The sequence below is a fragment of the Larimichthys crocea genome, chromosome XIX (assembly GCF_000972845.2).
Source record: "Larimichthys crocea isolate SSNF chromosome XIX, L_crocea_2.0, whole genome shotgun sequence".
NCBI lineage: Eukaryota > Metazoa > Chordata > Actinopteri > Sciaenidae > Larimichthys > Larimichthys crocea.
The window spans coordinates 3,053,862-3,081,763 of NC_040029.1; the positions used below are offsets into that span (position 1 = coordinate 3,053,862).

Genomic DNA, 27,902 nt, shown 5'->3' on the forward strand with positions numbered 1-27,902 from the left:
GTTATGTCACAGACAAACAAAACCTGGTGACAGCAGGAGGAACCAGCGGGGCCATTAGTGAGCCCAGACTTATTGTTCCTTCTCTTTTCCTGTCAGTCGGAGCTGATGAGAGCTTCTTCATAACAAACCAGGAGGGCCTCACGCGGTCCTCGGCGGAGCAATCAGAGGCAGAATAGACACAGTGGGTGAAAACTTCACAAACAACAGACGCGTCTGCAGCCTTTTGGGAAATTGCGGTAATGTATGAGCAGAAAATAGACTCATTGTGCCGCCAATAAGCCAGACAAGCTTCAGCCCAGTGCCCTCTGCACATGAGAGTGAGAGACGCGGTTAGAAAGTTAGAGGACAAATTGCTCAACTCGCTGAGTTGCAGACGTGATGATTTGGCGAAACTCCTCAGACACAGAAGTTAGCAAAAAAAGGAAATTAACCAAGATTGGATCAAGCAGGGCTACGCAATCACTTCTGGTAAAAACTGTGATTGTACTGGGAGGCCACCAGTATGAAAGCCTGGGAGCAGGGCGTTGAAATTCAGCAGAACCTCCCTTGATACATAAAATTCAAAATAAACAAATAACAGCAGGGTCTACAACTACTGCATGTATTTGTACAGAGAACCTTTCAGTTAAGATAAAATATAAATATACTTACTGGTAGTGGACCCAGGAGGGTCCCAGTGTCTTTTTAAACTGGGTGAGGCCCACGATGTCAATGTAGATGAGCTCAACCACTTTGTCACCCTGCGTCGGGCAGCTGGATTTGTTCCCCATGACTTTGCGCATGATCCTGCGGAGGAGAGTTTGGAAAGAGTCAAATCAACTTTAATTCAATGAATGTCAGAGAGATGCTCATGATGTTCTGCTACTGTAACCCTCTGATCAAAGAGCTCCATATAAATATTTAAATACAAAACATACACAAAAAAAATCCCACGTCTAATAGTATCTTCTTTGTCTTATTCAATTTTTAGGATGTACCGGTATTTCCACATGTAGACCTCAGGGAATTTCCTGAATTTAGAGTTCATGCTCATAAATACGGTGCAGGATATCATCTGTTCCTGCGTGATCACTGACATATTTAATACAGAGATCCAAATCCACAAAGCCACTTAATGTGGATTTGTCAGGGGGTGAAAGATGAATATCAACCCTGACACTTTGTAAAAGAGCCGAGCATGCTATACGAACACTGAACATGGTGAGTAAACTACAAACAAAACGAGACAAACAACATTGGTCCTTTGTTAATCCTTAGTCAAATTACCTTAGGGAAATAGGGAAGGTTGGTTAACCAAAATAAATACAGCGGTAAACAAAAAGGTGCTGTGCACACAGGTTACATTGTACAGCACGCAAACAGCAAACATACAAAACAGGAGTTCGACACTGTTTCTCTTCCAAACATTTTTTATATCCGAGCAGAAGTACATCTGGATACTCGACTATCATTATTAATATTGACTGGGGCGGCTTCAAAGAGTACAAGTATTAAAAGAGTACAACACTGTCAGAGTCGATGATGAGTTAAGAAAACTACTGAAATCGATGTGGCAGCGGAGATGCCATGTTTTTTTTATTATTCAATGCATTCCTTGTCCAAGCTTGGCCTCTACATTTCCCCCAATGGACCTTGAACACTGACAGATTGGTTGGAGGTTTGGATATTAGCAGCAGCTAGCGTAGTCTGGAGAAGGCCACGGAGGTCTCCACACTCGACACGATTCAGGCACGGTCCGACTCCGAACAAGAGGGAAGGACTCACTCTTTGAGCTCGGCCAGAGAGGCTGAGATGCGAACGTCGTGGCCCAGCAGGTACAGCGTGGTTATGAGGTCACTCCATTGGACCAACTCGCCCAGCGGTCCGCCGCTGAAGGCGTTTTCTGCTATTTTGAAGCCCGACTCCTTCGTGAGCAGACCCAAGTGCACCAGGATCTAATGGAAGAGAAAAAAATGATGGGAAACAGTCAGTTCTTCTGTAGATTGCTATAGAAATACCCCAAGGAAACACTCAAATGTTGCACCCTCCAGGGGTTTCTTTGGGAAAATACTATAACTTACAGTTACAGCTCAAGTTGTGGCTGTGAAAGCATACTTAATAGAAGACTGAGCTGCCTCAGATGCTGCAGACGAATGTACAAAATGGTGGCCGAATGATTCAAAGACGTCCCGCTGCTTTCGTTTTTGAAAAGATTTCAATGGGGGAGTGTAAAAACATGTCTAGCCTAGTGGGGGACGGTGAAAGCAGTTTTTTCCCCTTGTATGCTGTCAGGTGCTCGGTGCACATGCTGAGAAAAACACATGCAACTTGACTAAAATATGAACACACACACACAGAGACACACACAAACACACACCGGATAATTTTCAGTAGCTGAGGAGAACACTGTGTTCCACAGCGGGAGTGGGAAGTAATAGAAAGCTTTGTCTGAAGTGACCGACACATTTTTCATTGCCGACAGCCAGCCCCCAGTCCCAGAGCACAACAGTCGAGGATTAATATGTGCGGATTAATATCCCAAAGAGATTAGCGGCTGAAATAAAGAACTGGCTTTGAATGGACAAGAGAGAAATTCTCTTTGTTTAATTATAGACTGAACAGATTAAACAAAAAGTAAGAAAGGAGAGGTGAGACACAGATAGACAGACAGACAGATGAGGGTTCTTGTTTCTTGTATTCTCTTGCTTTGCTAAAGGGGATGCTGCTTTGCATCAGCACCAAGGTATCATGGGAATGCGATGTGAATTATTCACAAGGCCAGAGGAAAGTGTGGAGTACATTATTCAGTGCTGGAAGCTGCTACCAACTTGGGACACAATGGAATATCCATGTCAGTCCTTTTTTTCCCCCCCGCACCTCCATTTTCTCCTCCGAGCGGCCGTCTGCAAGTGTGAACGAGTGCGTGTCTGTACCTGCTGATGCGTTTCAACAGGCTGAAGGAAGTTCTCCACAGGGTCACGCTCCTCGTTTTTAACAGGAGCAACATTAAAATTCTAGCTGAGGTTTATTAATATTCACTTGTGATGCTTTGTGTGAGAGTAGGAGTTCTCCCATATAAGTTATTTTAAATTTAGAAGCACACTCATATCAGCTTGCGCCCGTGTTTGTCTGTTGGCTGCTTAAAGTAATAATCCGTGACAATTTTGTACAGTATTCTGTCACCAGCTGGTCTATTAATTACACCCACAGAACATTCAGCTTGTTTCAGTCAACGTTCTTGACACCGCGACTGCGAGTCTATCCTGAAAGCACGCTCTGGCGTAGTGGAAGTGACACATTTAATGTTTAAGGAAGCAAGGACAATAGCTTGTTTGGAGCCTGAAACAAGCAACAGGACACAAAACTTCAGGGGAAAAGAAACGTATAATAACAGATGTGCGGTGATCTGTGATGATTGCCGGGTTTTGGTTGCACCTGCCACCGGAAATGTCAAAACGAAATGCCACCCGGTGACTTTCTCAAGTGCGTTCAGATGTGTAAGCTGCGCCGTGCCCACCTTCTTCCTCCGACGCCTGCCCAGGTTCTGCTTGCCGGCCAGCGAGCGGATGGCGCCGACCCACGGCTCGGCCATGCGTTTGATCCGCAGCATCATCCAGCGGAACTCCTCGCGCTGCGACATCACGCGGTAGAGCTCCTCGAAGCTGGTCCGGATCTCCGCCTGCACACGGGGACACAGTCGGTATGACACCGTACAGTTAGTGTATGTACGCTACTTCACTACAGAACAGTATGTTCCTTCGACTGTAATCTTAGACCATTCATTTCAAAGCTGTACGACACTGTAACATCATGTTCAATGTGTTATCCTGACGCTGGCTGTATTATCTTGAATAGTCAATGTTTAATTTCAAATGCTTTTATCTTCCCTTCTGTTGCTGGCGTGACAAAATCCCACTGGGATCTTTAAAAATGTATCGAATCTCATTTCAAATTGCAATATTGACTGCTACGCTTTCCAAATGGCTAAAGGGCTGTTTTCTTGGAGGGAGAACCTTCATGAAGAGCTGTAGTAACGAAAGCTTGAAAGGGTTTATCCTGAATCTTCTATTGTACTGCCTATGATTGACAGATGGATGAACTGGACTAGGAAAGCAAAGCAGGAAAGGGTTATAGATAAAAGAGTGGATGGATGAATGTTTAATGTGTTGCACCATTTGTTCGCCTCCTATTTTCCCTCTCTACTATCAGTGAATCTGTTTGTACCAACAATGTATGTTTGAGCAAGCTTTCAAACAAACCTTAGTATACAGCTGTTGAGTTAAAACTGTGAGAAAAAGCATCAGAAAGGCGGATTTATGATGACGGCAACAAAAAATACTGAATCATGCAGAGCGCCTCGCTGTTAAGAGCCAACATGAGCACCGGCTGCTTTGTCTCAAAGGAGTGACTGCATCAGTCACACCTTTCATAGCTCGTTTATATGAAGACTTTATGGAGAGGAGAGGAGAGGAGAGGAGAAGCGAAGAGAAGCGAAGAGAAGAGAAGAGAAGGCAAAATGGGAAAGGAAATGAAAGAAAGAGAGAAAAAGAAAAGGAAATGTAGAAGAGAGTAGAGGAGAGAAGAGAAGATTTGAGCGTGAAGAAAATGTAAAAGGGGAAAGGAAAGAAGAGGAGAAAACAGGAGACAAGAGAGAAAGGGGAAAGGAAAGGAGATGTAGAAGAGAGAAGAGGAGATTTGAGAAAGAAGAGGGAAGAAAATGTAAAAGAGGAAAGGAAAGAGAGGAGAAGAGAGGAAAGGAGAGGAAAGGAGAGGAGAGGAGGAGGAAGAGGAGGAAAGAAAAGGCAAAAGAGGAGAGGAAATGAAAGAAAGAAGAGGAGAAAACAGGAGACAAGAAAAAAGGGAAAGGAAAGGAGATGTAGAAGAGAGGAGAGGAGAGGAAAAAAGAGAGAGAACAGGAGGAAACAAGAGAGGCATAGGAAAGCAAAAGAAGAGATGAAGCACAGAGTAGAGTAGCAGACAGTATGTTTACTATGGAGAGAGCCAAATTAAAAAGACTTTTCATGAGTAACAAGTGGAGTACATTAATGTCTAAACAAATCGTCGTACCAAGCCCACCCTGTGTTGTAAGCCTGGTGACTAACTAAGTGATGAATTACAAAATACAGAAATGAAACTGACGCCTGTTGAGGCACTCTACAACAGAAGAGCTGCGCGGAGCATTTGAGGTGAGAACATTAACACTTTGAAATTTGCCTCTTTCAGAAATTCAAGGACTTCACGGACGGCCTGCAGGGAAGAAAGAGACGCAGTGAATGGGAGAGAGTCGGCGAAAGGGAAAGACGGAGCGAGCAAAGGAGAAACCACAGTGCTATTACCAGCTGCTAAGGTGCCTGAAACAAGGCTGTTGCGGGGCATTAGCATCCCTCATCACGACAGGAAATCACTTCCGCAGACTGAACCTATTAAAATCTGGGCCTGAATTAAAATCTCCAAAGCCTGTCAAATGGCATCTCCCCACGACTGAGGGCTCAGTGCTGTTGATGCATCCAGAGAGAGAGAGAGAGAGAGAGAGAGCGAGAGGGGGGTGAAGAGTGCTTAATATTGATTCACCCGCAGCAGAGGGAAGGAGGGTGTGTATTCTAGGAGTGCTCCCCACTATGGGCTGTGCACAGGCCTTATCGGCCCCGGAGAAGCGGTCTAAGTGGGATTTGAGTGAGCTGCCGCATTGGCAGGGATAGAAGATCATTATTCCAGATTTGTCCCAAGGTCCTGTCACTCCGGCTTTGGTCTGCGAGAACCGCTCGACTCTTTAATGCCATCGAGGCATGTTGACACTGTGGATCAGCCTCAGCCCGCTTGTTCATTTGCTGCCTCGTTTTTTTTAAGATATCAAAGCACGCCGCGAGGGGTGGAAATGACCTCTCACTTCACGGATTTCAAACAAGCACCTCCACTTAAATTAGCACAAGTGTTCATGGTTTGAATTTAACCATTTTATCGTGGCGTCTCTGCGCAGGATGATGGGAGTGGAGCTCCGGTTTAAAAATGTATGCTAATGGGAAAAGTCGCTGTCACAAAGTGTGGACTTGTTACACACATTCATACATTCATGCCACTTGGATCACAAGTGAGACACTTGAAATGTAGTCTGAAACTCAGTAATAACGCTGGATAGTTCAGTTTCGGTGCCAAGCGTTGACTTGGACTAATAGTCGGTCACAGCGTCACAACAGCAGCAGAAACTGTAAGTATGAGAACAACAGCGTGAAGACACTTCTAGCTGTCTAGGACATCCTGCGACGAGAGCCCTCAAAAGAGCAACCGAAGTATTTAACGTGCCATTATGGTTTTAGTTTACAGTTAATGGGAGCTGTTGACGGTGTTTTCCCACCTGTCCTCTCCGGTCTATTTCTTCATTCAGGGTCTTTGACCTCCAAGGCAGGCGAGGACACCAGTTCTCCACCTGTGAAGGAGAAAAAAAACAAACAAAAAAACGCTGATTTAGTTAGCTGGACTCAAACATGAGTCAGCAACTGTTCGAAGGCCTCATATCCACACAGGATGTTTAAGTTAAGTCGTTAAGTTGAAACTTTATTAATCATGTTAATCGTGTTAGGACATTTGTTATGTAACCTGATAGAACAAATAGATATAACGAGATAAACCAGTCCCTCGATTACTGCTGTAAACACGAGCTATTAGAGGTGTAACTGGCTGCCTGCAGTCATACCTCACTGGCCTGGACTTTCTGAGATCCGTTAAAAGTCGGAAAAAATACAAAAATATATCCAAGAAAAAAAAGAAGAAAAAATAAAAATCAATCACCCAACTGATGTTCTTTTATTCCTGATGTTTTCCTGAACAGAGTGCTACAAAGTAATTGATAATTCGTCTTAGAGCTTAGCTGTCAGCTATTACATGAATCAGCCACACTGATCATTTATTAATCCTTTTGAGTCATATTTTTAAGAAAATAAAAGTCCAAACTCTGATTTCAGCTTCCTTAAATGTGAATATTTTCTGGTTTCTTTAGTCCTCTATGACAGTAAACTGAATATCTTCATGTCGAGGATGAAAAGAATTGTTATTGCGATTCATTTTCATGGATTCATCTTTTCATTTTCTGCAGTATTCTTTGGCCTTTTTCATCCGTCTGTTGTCTCGCTGTGTGTGTTTCTCTCCTTCACTGTTTTGACCTGGCCGCCTCTCTCAGCAGAGCACAAGGAGGATGTCGGCCACGGTGACATGCTCTAACTATTGTTCTTCAGCTCAGTGATAAAAAGGTGGGACACACCCGTACAGATGAGTGTCATTAGATGGATGGCACGCACTGCTTTCACGTTAGCTCATCTTATTATTTGATTTAAATCAAGTGTCCTCTTCAACGTCTGTCTGTCTGTCTGTCTCAGCGTTTCCTTCCTCTTGCATCAAGCGCTGCCGTCCGACCGCAGAGAGGAGAAGTGTGAGTTTTGCCGATATCAGCAGCATGAAATAAAAAAAGAAAAAAAGAAAGTTGCACTGTAAACTCGCCAGAGACACAGTGGGGTGTGTTTTATTCTCCTTCGGCGTGCGAGTTGAGCCCCGACCTTCTGCGGCTGACATCCATCATGATACGTTGCCCTCTCTGCTTTGCCCCCACGCAAGGTTAATGCGGTGGTCGACAAGTATGAATTATACATGGAAAAGGTTGTGCGTTTGACCGCGTGCGTCTGTGCGCACTCTTGACAGATGAGCCCAATCGCAGACGTTTCTAAATGGAAATGCATGCTTATCGCCATGGCAACCTCGAGATCACACAACCCCAGAGCGGAGGCTGAGGGCTGTCAGATTAGCAGCATGGAGACATACGAGGGGGGGGATGCATCCATTTTGAGTCTTTGCTGTTCTTTACAGCAAATGTGTTTGTTTGTTTCCCGTTTGCACTCGACAGACGTGAACAGGGAGCGAGAAAGAAAAAGGTTTTTCTCCCTCTAATGGATTTTACCGTTGTCCGTCTCACTTCTATTTCCATACAGCCGGAGCTCACCGGGCTTTCTGCGTTCCTTCCTAATTCACTGCAAAGCTTTCAGCTCGTATACAATATTCATGACAGGCTACTGACCTTTCCAGAGCTGAAGCTACGACAGAAATCGGACTGTTCTTAAAAAAAAAAAAAAGACGAGGACGAGCTCTCCGACGCAAAACGTTTGAATCGGCGCTTGACGAGGCAACTCATTAACATGGACATCCTTCCAGGAGGAGAGAGGACGGACGCGCTAACGAATCAGAAATCAAGCAGAATGGTAATCACAGCTGTGATCTGAGAGGGATCTTTGAAGTGATAAATCACAGTTGCGTCTCGCCGGAAGCAGAGCTATACGCCAGATCTGACAATATAAGTCTTTAGCTGTCCTTGAAACCATGTGAGCATGTGTTTTATACTGAGATGGTGATGGGGAACGTGTAACGGCAAATCATTATCAGATCAGATTTTAGTTTAGAGAGAGAGGCTGAGAGGACAACAATAACATCGTCTCCTCAAACGTCTGTGATCATTAGAATTAACCAGAAATGATTCGGGCCAAGACAAATCATGCAAAATTCAAAGCCTCAAAGCGTCCCTGAAGGGAGCACGAGATTCTATATGTTAGCGCTTGTCAATAATGTATGACACGTCCATGCTGTCTTCTCCTCTTTGCCAGGGACAGAGGCAGGGAAGCCAAGTCATTCCACGTCTTCCCTCCGAGGCTGAAAACTCATCTCTTCGAGGAGTGCCTCACACCACCCCCTCCTCTCTCTCCCTCCCCACCGAACCGTCTCCCCGTTCTGCCGCACCGTCCTCTCTTCAACCCGCTCTAATTTGCTCTCATTAAAAATGAAGCCCGCTCTACCTCTCTTATCAGCTTATTTTTAGAGCTTTCTTTCTTGTGTGATCAGTCTCGGGTTACAGGAATATTGTCAGGGCGCTCTGCCTTTGAACTAGTCATTTTTTCTGGGTTGTCTGTGCCGATATGTTGCAGAAAATCCAAGCTTGCTGTACTCTTGTACTCCTGTTACTTGGACTAATAGGGGCTAAATTATTAAACGCCTCCTATAGAGTTCCACTGATGCTGTTCATCCATTCCTGAAGGTTGGTAGAGATATTTTAGACTGAATTAAAGGATAGTTCCTATGGTTTTATTTAGTGGACTCATGAATAAAAAAATAAATGCCACATTTTCATCCTGTGATCGGCTCACCTCGCTGAGGTAGATGAAGAAGGAGCAGGTGGATCCGTCCACGCCGTAGTTGCCGTAACAGGAGTCAGAGCGCCACATCTCCTTCATCCACTGAAAGAGGAAAAGGAGGAAAAGCAAAGATTAGATCCGAGCCCCACGTACATTCTCACCCCCCTCACCCAAACTTTAATATCAGTAAAATACATGAGCCCTTTGAGTTTTATCAGCGGCTTTAAAGTGACTCTACTCTGGAAATCACATTGACAGCCAAAGATCTGTCATTTGGAGCTTCTTTCATTCTATTAATGGAGCTGTTTGGGGTACAAAAAAAGTCAGGTTGATGCTGATCTATCCATCTATCGTCGTGGAAGTAGTCCAGGTTTGTTTTTGTGGCTCAGATGTTAGACAGGCAGGATTAAAAGTCGCTGGCTCTGACGCTTGGAATCAAATGGAAAATCTGGAGTTTGAAAATAAGAGGAGATGATTCCCCCTTTCATCAAATACATGTGCAAGTCATCGAGTGGATCCGCTGAGCGGCAAACAGGAAATGAGTGAGGCTTGTTTAGGAGTGGCTCTCGTGTGTGGAAATAAATCAATGTGTAAATGGTGGAAGAACACGTTTCCGCAAAGCATTTTTTAAAAACAGCCTCTCGTAAAAAAAATAATAAATAAATCAGAAAGCAGAGAGGAAGAAGGTGCAGCGGTGCTTGGAGACAGACCTGGGGAGGAAAAGAGTTTGATCCCTTGCGGGCACAGATTCAACCTGTTATTGTCATGAATGACACGCTGCTGTGTGCGCAAAAACCAGGGGACTGACAGCTTCGGCGCTTAGCTTCAGGGCTGACTTACAGTAACCTGAGGGAGTGAAGGGAGCGGCGCACTGTGAAATATAAAAATCGACTTTTCAAAGCTGCTCACGGACGGGAGACCTGGCAGACGGGCTTGGATCAGAGTCGCGTGGATGGTGAAGGCATGAAGATTGTACTGTATTTGTTTAAACGGCAACGCGAGAGCTCTTTAGAACGGAGAAAATGGATTTGTCAGATGGTACAGATGCGTAAAACTGCTGTGGAGAACCGGTTTTGTGAATTTTGATGCTTTTCTGAAAACAAGCTGGTGTATAATATGCGTGCGTGTGTGCGTATGAGTGTGTGTGTGTGGAGCATGCTTTGGCATCACCCGCCGCCTGGTTGGAAATGCTGACAGTATCATTGGAGGATTGGGACTGGCTGAGCAGATGGTGTGTATGATAGGGTCCTATCAGCTCCAGGGAGACGGAAAAACAGAAACACTGGACTGAAAATGTGCATACATCTGTTTGTGTGTGTATGTGTATTATTTGTGTGAATGCACCTGTGTCTGTATATGGATCATGCCCCATTATCCCAAAAAAAAAATCCTGAAATTAGCCCTGTGTTTTCACACATGGACTGCTTGTATGGGAGCTTGTATTTGTACTGTGTTATTCCTTAATCCAGCATTAAAAAGGTTACAGAAATATCAAATATCCTGGTGATCAATCATATAATCGGGTGAGAACAATATTTGATATTTCTTTGAGAGTAAGTAAATATAGGAGAAATTAAAGGTTTGGTGCTTTTAGGCCATTAGTGGTGCCGTGGAGCAACGTCTTTGTGTGCTTGTATCTTGTGTCTACAATGACATCTCACATCAACAACACTTCACACTACTGCTGCCAGCTTCAGACCGATAAAACTGATAAACAGAAACAGAGCCTGTCTTTGTCTATAATCAAAATCCAATATGTACCGGTCTTTAAAATGGAAATTAGACCCTCATTAATATTTTATATTGATTAATTGTAGATACAGTAATGTGCCAAAAAAAAGCCAGCCGATGTAACTCCTGCAAAAAAGACGCTTTTATTTTGGAATATCAGATCAAAAGCTGCTTAACTGTCACTTCCTGATCAAAATTGGCATGGCATGCATTAAACATCAACACAGCATGTCACGTCACCGTGTTGAGGCTACACTCAGGACGTTATGGTGGTATTAAAAAAAACAACAAACAAAATGACGAATGTTTATACTCGTGGTGTATTTTGTGATAGTCAAACCGAGTGGGTGACAATTTCTGCTCATGCAGTCTGCAGTTCTTCTCGCTTAGCCTACACCTACCTAGTTCTGGCCTGTTCACAGATGAGAGAACGGCGTCAAAGACTGACGCAGACATGGAGATGGCTTGTGTTTGTGAGTCAGTGTGTGTGATTCACCTTGAGCTTGCCCTCGCAGTGAGGGAACCCTTCCAACGGCGGCAGCTCGCACTTCTCCTGGGCTCCATTTAGGAGGTCTGGTTGAAGAGAGAGAGAGGGGAGAGGGAGAGAAAATCAATAAGGTTAAGTCAGTGAGAGAAGTTTGGAGCCGGCTGTCTGTAACTTAAAACAGGATGCATGATTCTCACAGTGGAGGTGAGGCTTGTGCAAACTTTCACGTCTGTGCAGCTCACCAAACCTTTGCCTTGGGAGGCTGGCACAGGGAGGAAGAAGAATCATGTGTGTGTGTGTGTGTGGAGTTCACTTTCAGAGAATTAGAGATAGGGATCACTATGAGCCAACAACGTGCCCTCACCAGTAACACACAGTAAGTGTGCGGGTAACTCAAGCACAAGCAGCAGAGCTGAGCGTGTTGGAGATTATCAACAGATGTAAATACAGTGGACCGAACTGCACACACACGCACACACCCTTCCAGCTCCTGGTTAACTATTCATGTCAGAACCCTTATAATCTGCATGTAATCAAACCAGTGACTATTCAATGTGTTTGCATACTGTCGTCACCTCTGTGCAGTCATTTTCTTTGCTTGTGATTCAGATCTCCTCCCTTTCTTTGCATGTTGGATTCACAGGAACGTTAAGGAGTTCCCGTGAATCGGCTGATCATGGGGTGGCTAATATTGACCAACAGTCACATTGTGTTTGTCATCATGGTTAGCGCTTGCCATTGGAGTATTTATTGCGTAAAGAAGGTAAGATCAGGAGCTGAATGTTAACATTAGTTATCAAACTGCCGTGTCTGATTCATTGGTAAAGATCCAAATTTCGCTTTCAGAATTATCACAGCTCACCGGCTTTTCTTTACATTTTGAAACAGGGAGCCTCCGAACACAGCGAGGGGCAGCCTGCCAAAACAGCTTGTACATAAGCAGCTAGTAGTAGAAAAAAAAACTGCCGTCCCCGTGGCCGAGGCACAGGGTCATTTGGCTGCCCGGCAGTGTCAATTTGCCGCCCGGCTCAACAGACAGACGGAATAGTCAGTCGTTTTTTTTTGTAAAAGAAAGTGATAGCATCTGTTCCGTGACTTGCCGTTTTCTTTCTCGCGGCTTTGGTTTACAGGTGGGACTTTCCTCATGTGATTCCTCTTTTGAGATAAAGTGAAATATGAGGAGGATGATACAGGGACAAAGAACAGGAGAAGAAACCCTATACATGACACCCGACGTGCTTATATCATCATCTCATGGTTGCTGCTAAATATTGGTTCCAAAATAAAAACTCCCAAACTTAAACTGAGGCTGCAAAACATCACAGATCCAATGCAATGAGGCTCGAGTCCGTCACTTCCTCCTCTGCTCCTGACTGAAATATCTTATGCACCTCTCTGAAACTCAAAGCAGATCAGAGTTTCATTTATCCAGTGAAATATCTCAATATCTATGAGACGTACAGGCACAAATATTTAATTCCTGGCTCTCATGTGGTGAATAATAATGACTTTAGTGATCCCTGGATTTTCGGTTGACATCTGTGGCTTTAATCTCGCCTTTTAAAAAACAGATTATCATGAAACTGTATCCACGCATTCAGATCCCCTGAGGACACGCGATCTAAATAATTACCCATTTTAACTCATCCAGCGTCTCACATCGCATGAGGTGTGCAAGCAAAAGATTTACAGTAACCGTTGTCCCGGTAACCTTCAGCATGTTGCACTGTCATTGTGAGCGTTTAGCTCCACGGTGGGTGAAGTGCAGCCTCGCAGAGCTGCTAGGCATGGCTGTGAAGAGGCGGCATCGTCTCAGCACTTCAGGTCAGTTGTGTCTTTGTGAGTGAGTCTCGGACTGACAGCTGGAGACTGCCCATTACTCTGCGGTCAGGGATGACTGTCAGCCAAACAGGATCGCCTCTGGCTCGGCGATCTGAACTCCACGACGACGGGAACCAGGGAAGAGGAGCGAGAGACACCAGCAGTGGTGGAGGGAGACGCGCTGTTTTCAATATCAACATAGGATTAACGCTCGCGGCTCTCACACAGGCTTCCCTTCCGTATAATCACCTTTCTGATATTCCCATTCAGAGTTAACGTCATCACCACTGACCTTTCCAGCCGGAATATAAATAATGCATCATGGCAGACGGTGCGGTGAATAGATAAAAGCTTAGAGGCAAACACCAGACTGATGTAATGAGTTTGTGGGTGGGAGGACGGTGTTCGCGGTAGTGTGAGTACGGAGCTAATCAACGGCTCCAGCACGAGATTAGGCTTTTATGAGGGTGGGTTGGGGGAGTGGAGGGTGGAGTAGAGGCTCCTCCATGATGTTTTTATTCCCGCTCTCTCTCTCCTCATCTTTCCGTGCCGCTTTTATCACCTAGATTCACTCCCTCCTCGGCGGCGTGCATCTGGGAAGAATGAGACATAAAAGAGCGGCGAAGACGGAGAGCCAGCGACGCAGGTTTCCAGTCACTGCTTCAGTCAGCGTCTAGGGTAAGGAGAGGAGGGGATGTGGAGTCTTTGAGGGTTTGAACCGTAGCGTGACATTGCGGGAATGACCCCCCTTAAAACATGAATGTCACGTCCTCTCAGAGCCCATAAAATGTAGGACAGGATCAATGCTGTTAGTGACCTCCTCGTGTTTAGATTTTGTCCTCTGTAGTCGAACACGGAAATGAAACTGCAGGCTGTTCTCTAATAAGCATATCACAAAGCTGGTGATCAACCCCAGAATTAAATGCCAGTCTGCCTCGTGTTGACATTTTAAAGTGATGGCGAGGTTTGTGTCTTCATGTCGTTGGCGGCCTGCAACTAGCTCCATGATATGTCTAAAAATTGTTGTTGTTTGACTCAAGAACCCAGAAATATTCCCATTTGTGAAGCTGGAATTTTCGGTCTCTTTTGAAAACAATTTATCAACTGCCCTCATCACTGTAGCACATGCAGGTAATGCAGGCAGATGCTTTTGAGCATGTTACGGTGACATCTTAATCACCGTAATCAGGATCTCTGCAGCAATCACATCGAAGCAGCGGCTCATCCTGTCGGGGTGTGAAACAATGATTAGATAACGAGACGTTAGGCGAACGAAACCTTTTGCTCGGCACCTGCAGAGAAGCTGTGAACAGGATATCTGATATCTGCAGCTTTACTTGCCGTAGCTTTGCCCTGCATTATGTAGAAAGCTGTGTAACGTAGCAAAGTGCTCAACAGATGTATAGTTCTCACAGTATTGTGTTTTGTCCCCCTGGGATGGATCAGTGATCCCCTAGATAAGTACTAATGGGTTTACTACATCCCCTTCCAGACAATACCTGGCTTAAACATGGTCGTATGCTCTGTGTTATTGTAGGTGTGTGATCTTTGATAATTTCCCGTTACTGTCATCGATTGTTTCCATGTGAAAGAAAGCAGGAACGAAGCTGGGATACTGCCACGACCTTGATTTTATCAAACAGGTGACAAGGCGTCAACCCCCGCTTGGTTTCCATTACCGATGCATCGGACAGCTAGAGCTTCAATGGAAAAGCAATTTGCTCTCCGCAAAGAGCTGCCATAAGCCAACTGGTAACACCAGTTTTGAACTGAGTCACAATAATGGAAAAATAAGTGCTATTTTTTTCCATTACTGTTAACACTCCTGGTGGTTAATGTGATTTTAATGCTACGGGGGTCGAAAGAGAGAAGAGGTAGGAGGCAAGTGAGCCAGTCAGTCGGTCACGCGATGAACACAATGCACAATAAAAAAGGCCGCCTTATTGTTTCCGAGGGCCGTGGACAAACGGGGAGGATTAAAGCCTTTTTCGAGGGAAGTTCAGAGCAGATCCTGCAGATCTGTGAAACCGGCCAGGTGGATCGGATTCGGCTAAAAAACAAAGCAGTGCAACATTCGAGCCTTTTCCTCGCCGGGGTCGACTGGGTTTCTTCCACCGCGGCGCTGCCATCTTTTACCGCAGTCGGGCTTCTATGGTTTGAGGGTGTGAAAAATTATTTGACTGCACCTGGCACCTGGCTCTCTCTGGTTGTGATGACTTTATCGGTCATCTGTTTTCCTGTTTAGCACAAAAACTTATGCAAAACAGGAAGCGGCTTCTCTTTCATTCATTTTTAACCAATAAGCAGTTAAAATGACGTACAAGATAAGACTCTGAGGACTTGTGTGTGAGCTGTAAACATGCGACCAGCTCTACTTGTTCTTTTTAATCGTGCTTTACCGAAAGCGCCGCCCAAAGATACCCATCTTGTGATGTGATAAAGTGGTCATGTTGTGTTGGGTTGCCGTTATCTCATCCTTCAGACATGCAGTCACCAGCCAGCCCACCAGGCCAGAACAAACCAACTGAAGAGCCGAGCGGGCAGCCTGTCATTCACGCTGTCATTCCAGCCAGTCAGCCAAAGCGAGCGCCAAAGCCACGAGGCAAATCTTCTGTGAGCTTTAATCAAGCAGAAGAAGCTGCTGCCAAGAAGGGGCTAAATATAGCCGCCTTCATAATCAAACACAGCAGAGGTGGCGGTTCCTCGACGTTCACCTCCAATAAGGACAACAAACCTCTTGCATGCTATGACCCCTTACAGGTTAAGCAAAGCTAAAGAAGGCGTAGTTAAACTAACACACCCTATAGTGTCAATAGAGTCTTTCAACACCAGACAGATTCACCAGGAATCACGCCGTCAGCAGCAGCGTCGTGTTTGCTATCAGACAGTGGATAGGGCTGAGGTGACAGTGACTGACATGCTCAGGCGATAATGTGAGATAACAAGCCGAGCGCCAAACACCTTTCTGTGTGGCAAACGCAAACAGTCCAATAGACGTGCCAATAGGCACGCAGAGTACGTAGAGCGGAGATGCAGTAGTCTAACAACAGTACATAAAGCATGCACGGAGACCTGTAACAGGACATGCCGAATGACAGAGCATATAAACATAGTATATAACAGTGACTTTAAAACAGAGAGGCACAGAACACATGAGCTCATTTAAAGTTGCGTAAGATGTCCGAGGGCCTCTCGCAGCACTGAGGTCACCATTATCCGGTTCCTAGCACACACTGTCGGCCATCTGATAGCCCTTAAATAGCATCATCTCCGAACAATAAGTGATATTACACACAGGGTTATTTTTCCCTCTGCGTGCGTGTGTGTGTGTGTATGCGTGTGTGTGTTTGTCCAAGTCCATGAGGTAATCTGACATCTGACAACTCCAGAATTGGATTGAGGACATCTGGTTTATGTTACTCTCTCTTGTGTACTTCTCTCACTCTCCCCGGCCCCCCCTCCCCATCTCTCTCTCTCTCTCTCTCTCTCTCACACATTGATTTCAAGTAAAATCCCTCCCTCGAATGACATGAAATCCGCCGAGGCCCGATGCGTCGACACACTTTGGTTAGTGGAAACTAAATAAGTGTGATAATGACTACATCTGTTGGCATACGAGAGAAGGCTTAAGGGGATTTTGAGACAACTACGCCGCGAGTTCTCAATAATACAGTTTTCTTAATGAAAAAACTTAGTAATGAACAAAAGTGGCTCAAAGTGAAGTGTCACCATGGCGACTCGGGCGGTGAAAGCTTGAAAAATATAAAAAAGAATAAATCCAAAAGGGTGAAAAGTGCAGCTTTCCTCGTCTCCGTGCCCTCTGACACTCATTTTAAAAAACGCACTTTGCAGGAAGAAGCAGAGGTATCGACAGTCTGTGTGTGTGTGTGTGTGTGTGTGTGTGTGTGTGTGTGTGTCTTTGCGGCAGCTCATCAATTAGACAGCAAGCAGGCCGGCTGATGGACGGTCTCCTCTCTGCTACAGAGTATCAACAGCTGCGCAGGTGGGGAGAAGCTGGGCGAGATAATACCAACACAAACGGAAAGGAAGTGTGACTATATCGCACGCACACACACACACATCACACACACAGTAAGTGTTATTTTCCATCCTGACATTTAGGTGCCTTTTTTTTTTTTTAATGACATAAAAAACAGTCAAAAGCAAAGTCTGTTTACGCAGCCAGCTGAAAGGAAAAGACAGTTTGTCCAGAAAAAGCCCAGAATGGAAGAAATGAATACCTGACGAGGCGAGTGTGACCAAAATGTTGCATTAATTATGTCGCATCAGTGAACAATGAGTAGAGGTTTTTCCTTAACATAACCCAGAGGTGCCACAGTTAGTCGATTCATTGTTTGGTGAAGCAACAGAAGACTAATCTGCAACTGAATCGTTTTTTGTTTTTTGTTTTTTTTTAGCAGAAATGTCTCAGATTTCATGCTTTGTCACACGTGATGATAAACTGGTTCTGGAAACAAGATTTTCAACATGCCATAGTGGGTATTTTTCACAGTTTTCTTCGACTGGCTGAACAGGAAATAATCAGCAGATCATCCGATAATGAGCAGGATCGTTACTTGCAGCTCTGGCTGCACGAGAAACCGTTTCTTTTCATTGTAAGTGATCTAACCGATGTGTAAAAATGTCTGTATTTCTCTTTATTGTAAGCTTAGTATGTGTGTCCATGTCGGGATCCTGTAGGAATGATGACTTCATTTTTCCAGTGAGTTGATTGGTCGGTACTTGGAAGAGATGTAAACAGGAAGTGGGAAGGTATGCCGAATTAGCTGTTAGCTGTTCTCAGATGTTCAGTCGACCATCGCTGATCATTCTCTGTGATTTCTAAAGCTCAAAGTCTGAAATCCTGTACTCCACTTGGGCCCAAAGTTGACCAACTAATCTCTCTTCAGTGGTACAGACAGTTCTATCACATCATCTGAGGAGAGGAGAGAGAAAACAGCTCAACTGCTTCTCTCATGAGTGTTTCATTGTCCCGTCCAATGAAGCCTCCAAACGTTACATTACCCAAAAGCCACTGGAAACCACCAATCTAAGCCCTGCCACCTGAAAGCACACACACACAGCGGTGTAACATACACCAGAGGGGCTTCCCAGCGTGAGGGGCACGTGTTTGGAGCTGGTCAAAACACATGTCTCGCACTGCCTCTGGTCCCACACAAGTGTTCCACAGTCAACTCCTGGAGGCTAAAAAAAAAAAAACAGATCCAAATTTCCCTCAATGTTACCCTGCTCTCCAGCCCACGTTGAGTTTCCTCTTTCTCTCCCTTCCTCTGCTGCAAAAAGAGCACAACGTCTGTTGTCTGGCTGCAATCAATCCCTCTTTTGTGCTCGGTTGCAATCTGATCAGCCCACTGTTCCCTCTCCGAAAATATCCAAAGAGGAGAGATTCGGATTTTTGCACACCGAGAGCGGTGCAAGGACACACAAGGCGGCCAGAGAACTTTGATTAGCTCCCATCATTGTGGAGTTATGACTAACGTTCCGCTGTTGATTTGTGACAAGTGGTGGAAAGCTGTGGCTTTGAGCTGTGAGACACGCCGCGCTTTTGAGTGTTGCGGTGCCAAAGAACTTGTTGTTGTGATGAAAAGGGGCTTTCAGTGAAACTGAATAGTCGACGGCGTCTCTAGACCTAAAAACAGCGACGTGCAGGTCTCGCAGAAATGTTTCATTTTAAAATTAGGGAAACATTTCACCTGCCAGACATATGCATTTCCTGTAAACAGCGAAATGACTTAATGTTCGTCCTGCGTTCATTTAACTCACGGGCACTGCAGTGGGAAATATTCTCTATGTTGTCATTATCGAAGAAGCCTGAGAGCCACAGAGCTGCAGAATGCAGAACTAAAAGCTCAATCTCACTCTCTGGTGTGGGAACTGCGAACACATCTACAAACAAGTGTGACATTACAGTCACACAATCTTTGCATTCTGCTCTCGGTTTCTGCAGCTCTATCCCACGAGTTTGGATCCAGGCGCTGTTGCCTGGAGAAAAAAAAAAGTATATACAGTGAATAGAAAGACGAAGCTGGAGGTGACTGTGTGCGTTTCGTGTTCGCGTGTAGATTCCCGACAAAAAAAAACAAAAAACGCCTGGGGATGTGAGTGATATTTAGGAGAAGGATGCAGTGCAGATGATATTCCTACAGGGCTTCAACAAGCACAACAACAACAACAACGCTGGTGCGGAGAGAGAGGAGACAATGGAGGAAAGAGGATGCAGGGAGATGGAGTGCTGCATACAAAGAGAAGCAGAGGTATGCAGAGAGGAAAGAGAGGAAAGATTTTGGGTTCCCGCCATGGCTCTAATGTAAAATTCTTTACTTTCCATGTCCAAAGCACACCACCAAATTGCACAAAATTGCACAATGTTCCTGCAAAGCGAGGAGGGAACGGTTGAGACGGTGAAAAAGTGGGGGCGCACGTGTCCCAGCCAATGGTGCGTTAGCCCCAGATGTTCCTCCCCATCCCCACCCCTGCCTCCTCAATCAGCTGCAGCCTCGGGAGGGACGAGCCTGCCTGTCGGGGGGGGAAGAAGGAGAGTGAAAAAGAAATGTGTGTGTGTGTGTGTACGGATATGTGTGTTTTTACTGATATGACCCGAAATCACCTGTGATGAGTTGTCTCGCTGCAGCTAGCGCTGACCTTTAAATGCTGATGAGTTTTTCTTTCATACGGATTTGATTACAGATATTTAAAACTAGTGATTAACAAGCGGATTTGTGGGGTTTTTGTTCCAACGCAGGGTGTGTGTACGGGAGGGACGCAATAAAACGCAACGCTAATTTAATAAGAATGAGATTTCCATTAACTTCCAGCTGAAGGCGGCATCCTTTGTAGCGTGTGGGGGAAAAAAATTTCATTTTTTGGTTCGACTGCTAAACTTCTTGTCTAACACTGCCTAAGCTGTGCCTCCTGCAACAATGGCTGGAATTTGCTTCTGTTATTCAGACACATTAAACACAATTAAACATGGAAAATTGCTCTGTGGGCTATTATTCCTCCAACCATGGGGGCAACAAAAGCCTGACAAGACCTTCCAGTTTTGCTGATCTGAGTCCAAACAAAGTGATTTCACCTCCTACTGGAAGTCAATTTTTGGATTTTTACCAGTGTGTCTTTATCCGTGCTGTTAAATCTAGGACTGAGCCGCTGTAGCCACATCTGTATACACTTTACAACACCTTAAATCAAACTGCTCTGTGTGCAGAGGTGCAATCATACTGGCATCTCTGGTATGAATTGTATGAGTCAAAGCTGCGGTGGGTATTGTGAGTTTACTTTTCTGTTTGCAACAAAAACAACGGAGCACGGAGTAACGGAGTTACATTTGTTGTATATATTAAAAGAGGTGTGGTGTGATTTAAGTAATCTGTGAACGCTGACTGTGTGATGATCCCACGAGCCCCGCCAACAACGCCTCAGGAGGCATTCCCGGGCAGCGCGCAGTGCCAGGCAGCGAACTTAATGAAAGCAAAACTGTCTGCGCTTTCTCGCCGCTTGTTTACAACGCTACTATAAGAGGATCTGACGCGCTCCATATGGGAGCCGTCTCACGGGACTCCGCACATACACACACAACATAACATACAGGCAAGGATTCACACTTTTAGCATGGTGGGGAGGGGGGTTTGGTTTATGGCGACGGATTCCACGAGCGAAAGGAAAACAACATGCACACACGCTGACAGTTGAAGCTTGTCTGTGCTTGTCGCTTCATGGAAAGTCCGGGAAGTTTTCCCTCTCATGTGTCGTGTCAAGCTCGCAAACAGGCAGGTAAGCTCAAAACGTGGAGGTTGAAGGACTTCCTCTCAGAGATCTGGTCTGGGCCTTGTGATTACAGGGTCTTGCAAGACCAAGTTGAAGACTTTTGTGAAATCCAAACTCCATTTTTGCTGCGATTCAGTTATTAGCTTTCTGGATGGGAGCTTTTATTTCTTTATTTAGTGGCGGAGTCCACTAGTCAGGCTGTCGCTGCTTCAAAATAAAAGCGTTCAACTAGTTTATTGTACTGTTAAGTTAAAAAAACAACAACTTTACAATGTACATAAATATTTCCTCTAATTAATTTTGCCCTTCGTCCATTTTTTTGCTGCATCGAGGCGAACAAGCCGCTGCTGAACTATGATTTCCATTTCAGATTTTAATCACGCTGCTGCAAACATTTACATGAGCCTGCCGAGTGATGAGTGTCGATATTCATGCGAGTGTTTTCAAAGTGTGCGCGAGCAGACGGCATCTCTCAGCAACTTATTAGCACTGAGTGGGTCTGTGTGTGCGCGTGTGTGTACTTTATTAGTATCGACCTGTGTGCTGAAGAAGTAAACAGGCCTACCGGAACATAATGGAGAGCACAGACTCCACTCCGAATCGAAAAGAGTCTCACAAGATGTTTTCCAGGATTAAAATGGCAAAAAAAATGTTATGTTTTGGAGGAAAACAATCCCAGAGTTTAACGCTTTAAATCAACCTCCTCGCCCCTTGTTTGGCTGGATACTGTATGGACGTCAGCCCAGTGTTTAAAAAGGAGTATTAGGCGCAGCGACCAATGAAATCACAAGGTAATCAGGGCACTTGCAATCCCCAGCAGAAACCCTGTCCTTGTCCCTTTCCATTGTTGACATTGAGACCTTGGAGCTCATCTTTCACTGAAACAGAGATGTGAGTGGATCAATAGCTGAAAGAGACAAAGCAGTGAGGATGCTCTGAGCTGTGAAAGCACGGGTCTCTGTTTACAGAAAAAAAAAAAAACACAACAATGCCATGTCACAAAGACAGGACGCTGCAAATCAAACCAAACTGTCAGCAGCTGAGATGTAAAGGGACGCTGATAGCTTTAAACACTCGCGAGGGGTGGAGAAATATATCAGAGAGAGGAGAAAATGGAAGAAGAGGAAAGGGAGGCTCCTGTTAGATGGCTGCAAATCACCATCTGACCATTCATTACATCTGTCTCCACGCCTGGGTGTGTGTTTGTGTGTGTGTGTGCGCGTAGGAGGGGATTACATTTCCATGCCATGGGGCCCGGCCCACAGATGAAACACTGCTGGGGAGGTTGATTAGCCACATCAGCGAGACATGGCAAGACGAGGCGTCGCAGACTGGCTTGTTGGACCGAGTCCCACCTGCCTCCCGCTGAGCGCCAACCGAGGCCAGATCGACTTGTTTCGATCCGATAAGGGGGGCTTCTGTGGCCGTTGTCCTTGGCTAAATGCAACAGCACAACAAGGCCGAGAGCTATTCCTGTGCATGGACAGAGCGAGCCACAAAAAAAAACAAAAAAACGTGACATGTTAGTACCAATGCAGCGGTTTTTACAGCACACACGATGAAGTGTGACTGTAAAGTAATGAGAGCGAGCCACATTTTTGTGAGATGACCGCTCATGAGAAAGAAGCAGTGTTCCGCCATGTGTGTGCAGCTGTTAGCTGACAACGACAGCCCGATGAAGAAAAAAAAAGGAGAAGTTGGACAACACTGATCACACGTCAGTCTTTCGGATGAAAGAAATCTATTATAATCCGTGTTCGTGAGCACATGCTACGCCGTCGCCTCGTACGCGATGGCCTGCGTACTTCAGACATGTCACCCGTCGTGCATGTTTGGGGATGCTCTCGAAACGGCGTGTTCCAATTCCTGCCGGCGTCCACCAACTTTGCAGGAGCGGGCCAACATCCCACAGGCCGTAATCAGCGAGCTCATCGGCTCTATGTGGAGGAGATTTGTCGCACTGCGTGAGGCAAACGATGGTCAAGCCAGATACTGGCTGCTTTTCTAACCTCTTCCCCCAGAGGAGAGTATCTGTAGGCTCATGTCGAATATCCATCGCTCAGCGCCTGATGCATCATGCATTCCGTCCTGGACACACCTGTGTCAAAGGCACGCTGTTAAATAAGCGACGTCTGTCCAATGGATGGATTTTGTTGCCACGGGAGACATACTCAGAGTTTTTCTTAACTTTAGCACCGTAAACAAATGAGAGGCTCTGTGAAGAGTTCCCTAAACATTTGGATTATTTATTAATATTTTGCTTTCTAAATATCCTCAACCTATTTGTGCAACGTGAGACTTCAGAGAGCTATCGGGGTGTCTATGAACAATACCCTGCATGTTTCAGAAGCCCAACAGAGCAAGTCTTTTATGTGTTTACTATTTCTGTCTGATCCAACAAATATTCAAGTCGACACTGTGATGAGTCGCCGATCTACTGAGTTTCAGCATTCTTTTTTCCTGTCAGGTGTGATGCCGTTAACTCACAAAAAGTCCCTGTGGGTTTTGTACAAAGATGAAATATGACCAATTCTGAATAAAGCATGTGACTTTAACTTCCGCCGCCTGCAGCTCGAAGAGAAAACACGGTGTCAGAACAAGAGTAATGAGGAGACTGCGACCTTCCAAACGTAAAAACCATATTTCCATCACGTCCCGCCACATTGTTTTTTTTCCTTCACTCTTGCTCTTTAAATCTCGCCGCCCCCCTCTTCCTCTGCAGCGGTCTTACGTGCCAGAGTCCTTGGCTAAGAAAATGTATACAATCGAGGTGAAAACGGTGCAGCCCCTGGACCGCTGCTCCGCTCCATCTTGATAGCAGCCTCTCTGAAAGCCAGGCGTGTTCCCCTCACTGTCCAGATTCCTATCTCGGTAATTGCCTTCCAGTCAGGGAGGAGCACAAGCGGAGTTGGCAACGCCGCTACCTGCCACCCACTTCAAGACAGGAGACACGCTCCAATGGAGACTCTGGAGCGTTGGGGGGGCTTTTAGTCCGTTGCCAAGAGAATTGCAGTTGCCGCTTTATCAGCTTGAACCGCGTTCGGGATCCAAATGTTGTCTCTCTGGGGGGGTCTGCAGGAGGCTTTAGCTGAGCGGCCGCTTTATTGACACGTGTCACATGTGGTCCATGTGCACTGCACAACACAGGAGCTCAAGCCAAGAGTGCCTCCACAATGCTATATGAGATTAGTGTCTCTTCTCTAGTAGGCCACAATGGCCGGATTGAGAGCAGACAAGAGAAGCAGCACTTGTACACACTGTCTCCTCAGGCAGTGTGTACAAAGTGCACACACTTGGGTGCGCACACTTGTACACACAACCTGAGGAGACAGTGTGTTCTGCCTGGGGAGACTATTTTTACATTTTGTAATTAAGGACTTTAATTATTTTTTTCTATGGTTTTATGGACTCCCATAAAACATTTTACAATGTTATTCATTTTCATGACAGGTCAATGTAACAACAAAAAATAAAGCCTTATTTAAGAAGCTTCAGCTGGCAAATTTTGGGCATTTTTAACGTCGAAAAATTCATTTTCAGCTGATCAATTAATCAGTTAATCAACTTATTTTGAGCTACTGACACTTCTAAATGTTTGTGGTTTTAAAAGAACTTTATTAGGATTAAACTTTCATTAATCTTAAAGGTTTATGGCAGGACGAGAGAGAAGCGCTCTGACAAAGTAACCAAAACTAAATGATTGTTTTGTCGTCAACCAGATGAAACAAGATCCACACATTGCGAGGGGTTGCAGATACTGTGAAAGGATGTGGCATTATGGTTTGTTGTCAGTAAGAAAAAGGCTTTTATCAGAAACGAGGAAGTTAAGAGTTTCATATCGAGTGTTTGACGTTAATTGTGGATAAAGATCTCTTTCATGTGATGCTCGTGTTCTTTGCGGGCTAACTCGCAGCTTCTTAAAAGAGAAAAAGTTACAAACGTTTGAGAGTCGGCAGCAGCAGTGCCGCAGCTGTTATTAAGATTCGTTCAAATGTGACTTTGTACAACTCAATCAGCCTAATCCAATTCTGCATATATTGCTTCAGAGCACAGGCTCCACATTCCCACTGTTTAATACTGCACAAACAACTCCCAGGATCGCAGGAAGAAAAAAAAAAAACATCTCTCTCTCTCAACTGGGCTGAATTCATCATCTGAAAGCTGGCAGGAAAATCAATGAAAACTAATAAAAGGGTCATGCAGCGTGAACGCAGGCCTTATTTGAATTATGTCCAAGGATGCGGTCTGGTCCTATAAAGTGCCTGGTGTGCACTGTGCAATACTGGCAGAGCTGAGCAGCTTGTACGCCCCGGGGAATGTTAGAAAACATCCATAATCAGCTTATCGTCATTTCTTTAATTGGTCTCAGCTACTATATGGTCAACACGCATTTTCATAACCCCGACAACAGAGTTTCTGTTCCATGGAAGGAGAAACAGTGCAACCCTGCCCATGAATGACTCACAGTTCATGAGGAGAAAACACTTTAGAGGCCAACTTCTTAAGAGAGGATGAGTTTGGAGAGAGACGGCTCTGTTTGCGCCTTTTCTCTGAGAACCACGATCCTCTGGGACGAGATGTGTACAAATCCTCGCAGCTTTTCCTTCCTTCGCCAACATGCGCACAGACTATTCAAAAGCAAAAAGAAAGAAAAAAAGAAAGACAACACGTACCTGCCACGTTCACTTTCTCGGCGTTTGTGGCGCTGGGCGTGGCGGTGCTGGTGCCGTTGGTCAGGTTGCCTCCCGTGCCGTTGTAGATGTTTTCCACCTTGGACTCCAACTTGCCCAGCCTCAGCATTATGTTATCCAGCAGCACGGCGAGGGTCTTCTTCAAGTCTGCAAGCGAGAATGTGAATCACGTTAGTGGGATTAAAAAACAAAAACCTGGAGTATCTCACAAGAGGCGACACAAATTCCCCACATATATATCGCTAAATTCCCAAATCTCATACCTCCCATGTACTCTGCTGCCTGACACTTGCATTGTATTAAAAGTCTGGCTCTACATAGAAGTATACTAATGATACTTCACCACTAGAGGTCACTAAACTCTACACACTGGACCTTTAAGTCTTCAAAACACTTTTTTTAGAAAGTGACTGAGTGTGGGGACTGATTTCTCATCACATCAGCTCATTAGTTCTCACTTTGTGCGAACAAAACCACCGATAAGAAAGTCATAAATCACTAACAAACCATGATACAGTGCTATGATTTCACCAACAGCAGTGTCTGATAAATATAAGTAGTTCAGTCTTCAGAGTGACTGTACATTTTCTTTGAACAGAGCATGTCCTTATCTGCGTCTGATTAACTCTGCAATTCATTCTGACTGAGAGAAAGATTTAAATTCATTCAGAACCCTCCCAGCTTATCATTACAGTGAATACATGCATGAATCATGCTCAACTACAGCGCGTCCAACTGTGGACTTTTCATTTCCCACTACGACAAATCTGGGAATTTCAGCCAGTCGGCTCGAGGCTGATTTAAATGTAAAACTGGGGCCGGGGCCGTCTTTGCGAGTGACCTTGCTGTGTAATTTGGGTCTTTGTATTTCTGTGGGCATTTATCTGCACAGGACACAGCTAATGGTGGAATGGGGCAGGAGGGGAGGCTGTCCAGTAATGAGACGGATAGGGCATACATTGAAAATGTTACGGCATGGCATTTTTTTGACCTTATTTATTGTGGTATTTGTCAGATTCTGTAACCTGCGGGTATAGCCGTGACATTTACAGAAATGTGAAGCTGCCGCTGTAACAATACAAATATTTTATTATGATGCTATTTGTCTACAGCCAAAACCTCCGTCGTAATCAAACTCACAGTATATTGATTTATGCAATAGCATTTATGTGTACAGAACCGATCCCGGGTGCATCACGCTCGCTTTCCTCCGATGATGATAATTGCAGCTTGTCTATCACATACAAGCGGCACATTTTCCCCTCGACGTGCTGCATTTGACACGCCAGCTCTCATCACATCACACAGATTGGCAGGGTGCACAACCAGGACCTGGCAGAGCGCGCCAGTTCTGATTCGTGGGAAGTGGAGAAAAAAAACAAAAAACACCAGAGCGTTTTGTCTGATTTGGAGCGAGTTCGTGCGTCGGGAGGAGCAGATGAACGGGGGGAGCGGGCACAGCGAGACCAAGGGGAAGAAACCAAATGGAAAGCTTTGGAGCGGCGGCTGTGCCAAGCTATTGGGTTGAACATAATTAGAAAAAAAAAAAAGGGTGAGCCCAGAGTTAATGCCCCCCTCTGTTCACCTCTGGCACGCCAGGCCTGTGCCTGCTGACTTCAGGCTGTACATCAGAGAGATTCAGCACGCTGGTTTAATATCTTAGCTAACGTCAACATACTTTACGACTGGAAACTTCTTCTGCTTCATGTCTGTCTCGCACTATCTTCTGATGTGACGCTATCTTTTTTAAAAGGCAACAAATCTACCAATCTTGGAAGATAAATTTAAACATTTTTCCTAAGTACACTAACACAGGAGGCCTGTCTGTACTTCTGCAGTCACAGCCCGAGCACGGTTCTGATTTAAAAAAAAGGCCACATGGAGCCAAATAGAGTCCAGACGAGAAGGGTTTTCTGACTTGTGTGGACCAAGAATCCGAGCATGCATTTCACATCAACCAGCGGTGATGAGAATTTAAGCTGGGCTCAGAACTGCTCGTTTCTTCCCCGACAAATTAACGAGCATAATTATAGGAGATGCCGATAAGACCAGCCAATTATCTTCCATGGTCATCGCAGTAAAAAAGAGACTAACCTCGGTGAGCTCTTTGGTAATTTACCAGTGGTCCTGATGGATCCGCAATATTTTAAACAGAGGTTTTTGCAGGGTACGGAGTTTAAATCTAATATTTTGCTGCTGCCAAATTGGTTTGGCTGAAGGTAAAGTTAAGCTTCATGG

The 27,902-nt window shown here is 45.1% G+C and overlaps 1 protein-coding gene across 3 annotated transcripts in view; it reads right to left on the reverse strand.

Annotated features, from left to right (window-relative positions):
- The window catches only part of mgat5 (alpha-1,6-mannosylglycoprotein 6-beta-N-acetylglucosaminyltransferase), a 76,799-nt gene that overhangs the window by 30,984 nt on the left and 17,913 nt on the right, over positions 1 to 27,902 (reverse strand). For all 3 annotated transcript variants that reach the window (XM_027291850.1, XM_027291848.1, XM_027291849.1), the window contains 7 exons: positions 25,647 to 25,811; positions 11,374 to 11,450; positions 9,159 to 9,248; positions 6,332 to 6,403; positions 3,497 to 3,658; positions 1,765 to 1,934; positions 652 to 786 (listed from right to left, as the gene is read on the reverse strand). In XM_027291850.1, the coding sequence (XP_027147651.1) occupies positions 652 to 786; positions 1,765 to 1,934; positions 3,497 to 3,658; positions 6,332 to 6,403; positions 9,159 to 9,248; positions 11,374 to 11,450; positions 25,647 to 25,811 (871 nt within the window). The remainder of the gene's footprint in view (positions 1 to 651; positions 787 to 1,764; positions 1,935 to 3,496; positions 3,659 to 6,331; positions 6,404 to 9,158; positions 9,249 to 11,373; positions 11,451 to 25,646; positions 25,812 to 27,902) is intronic.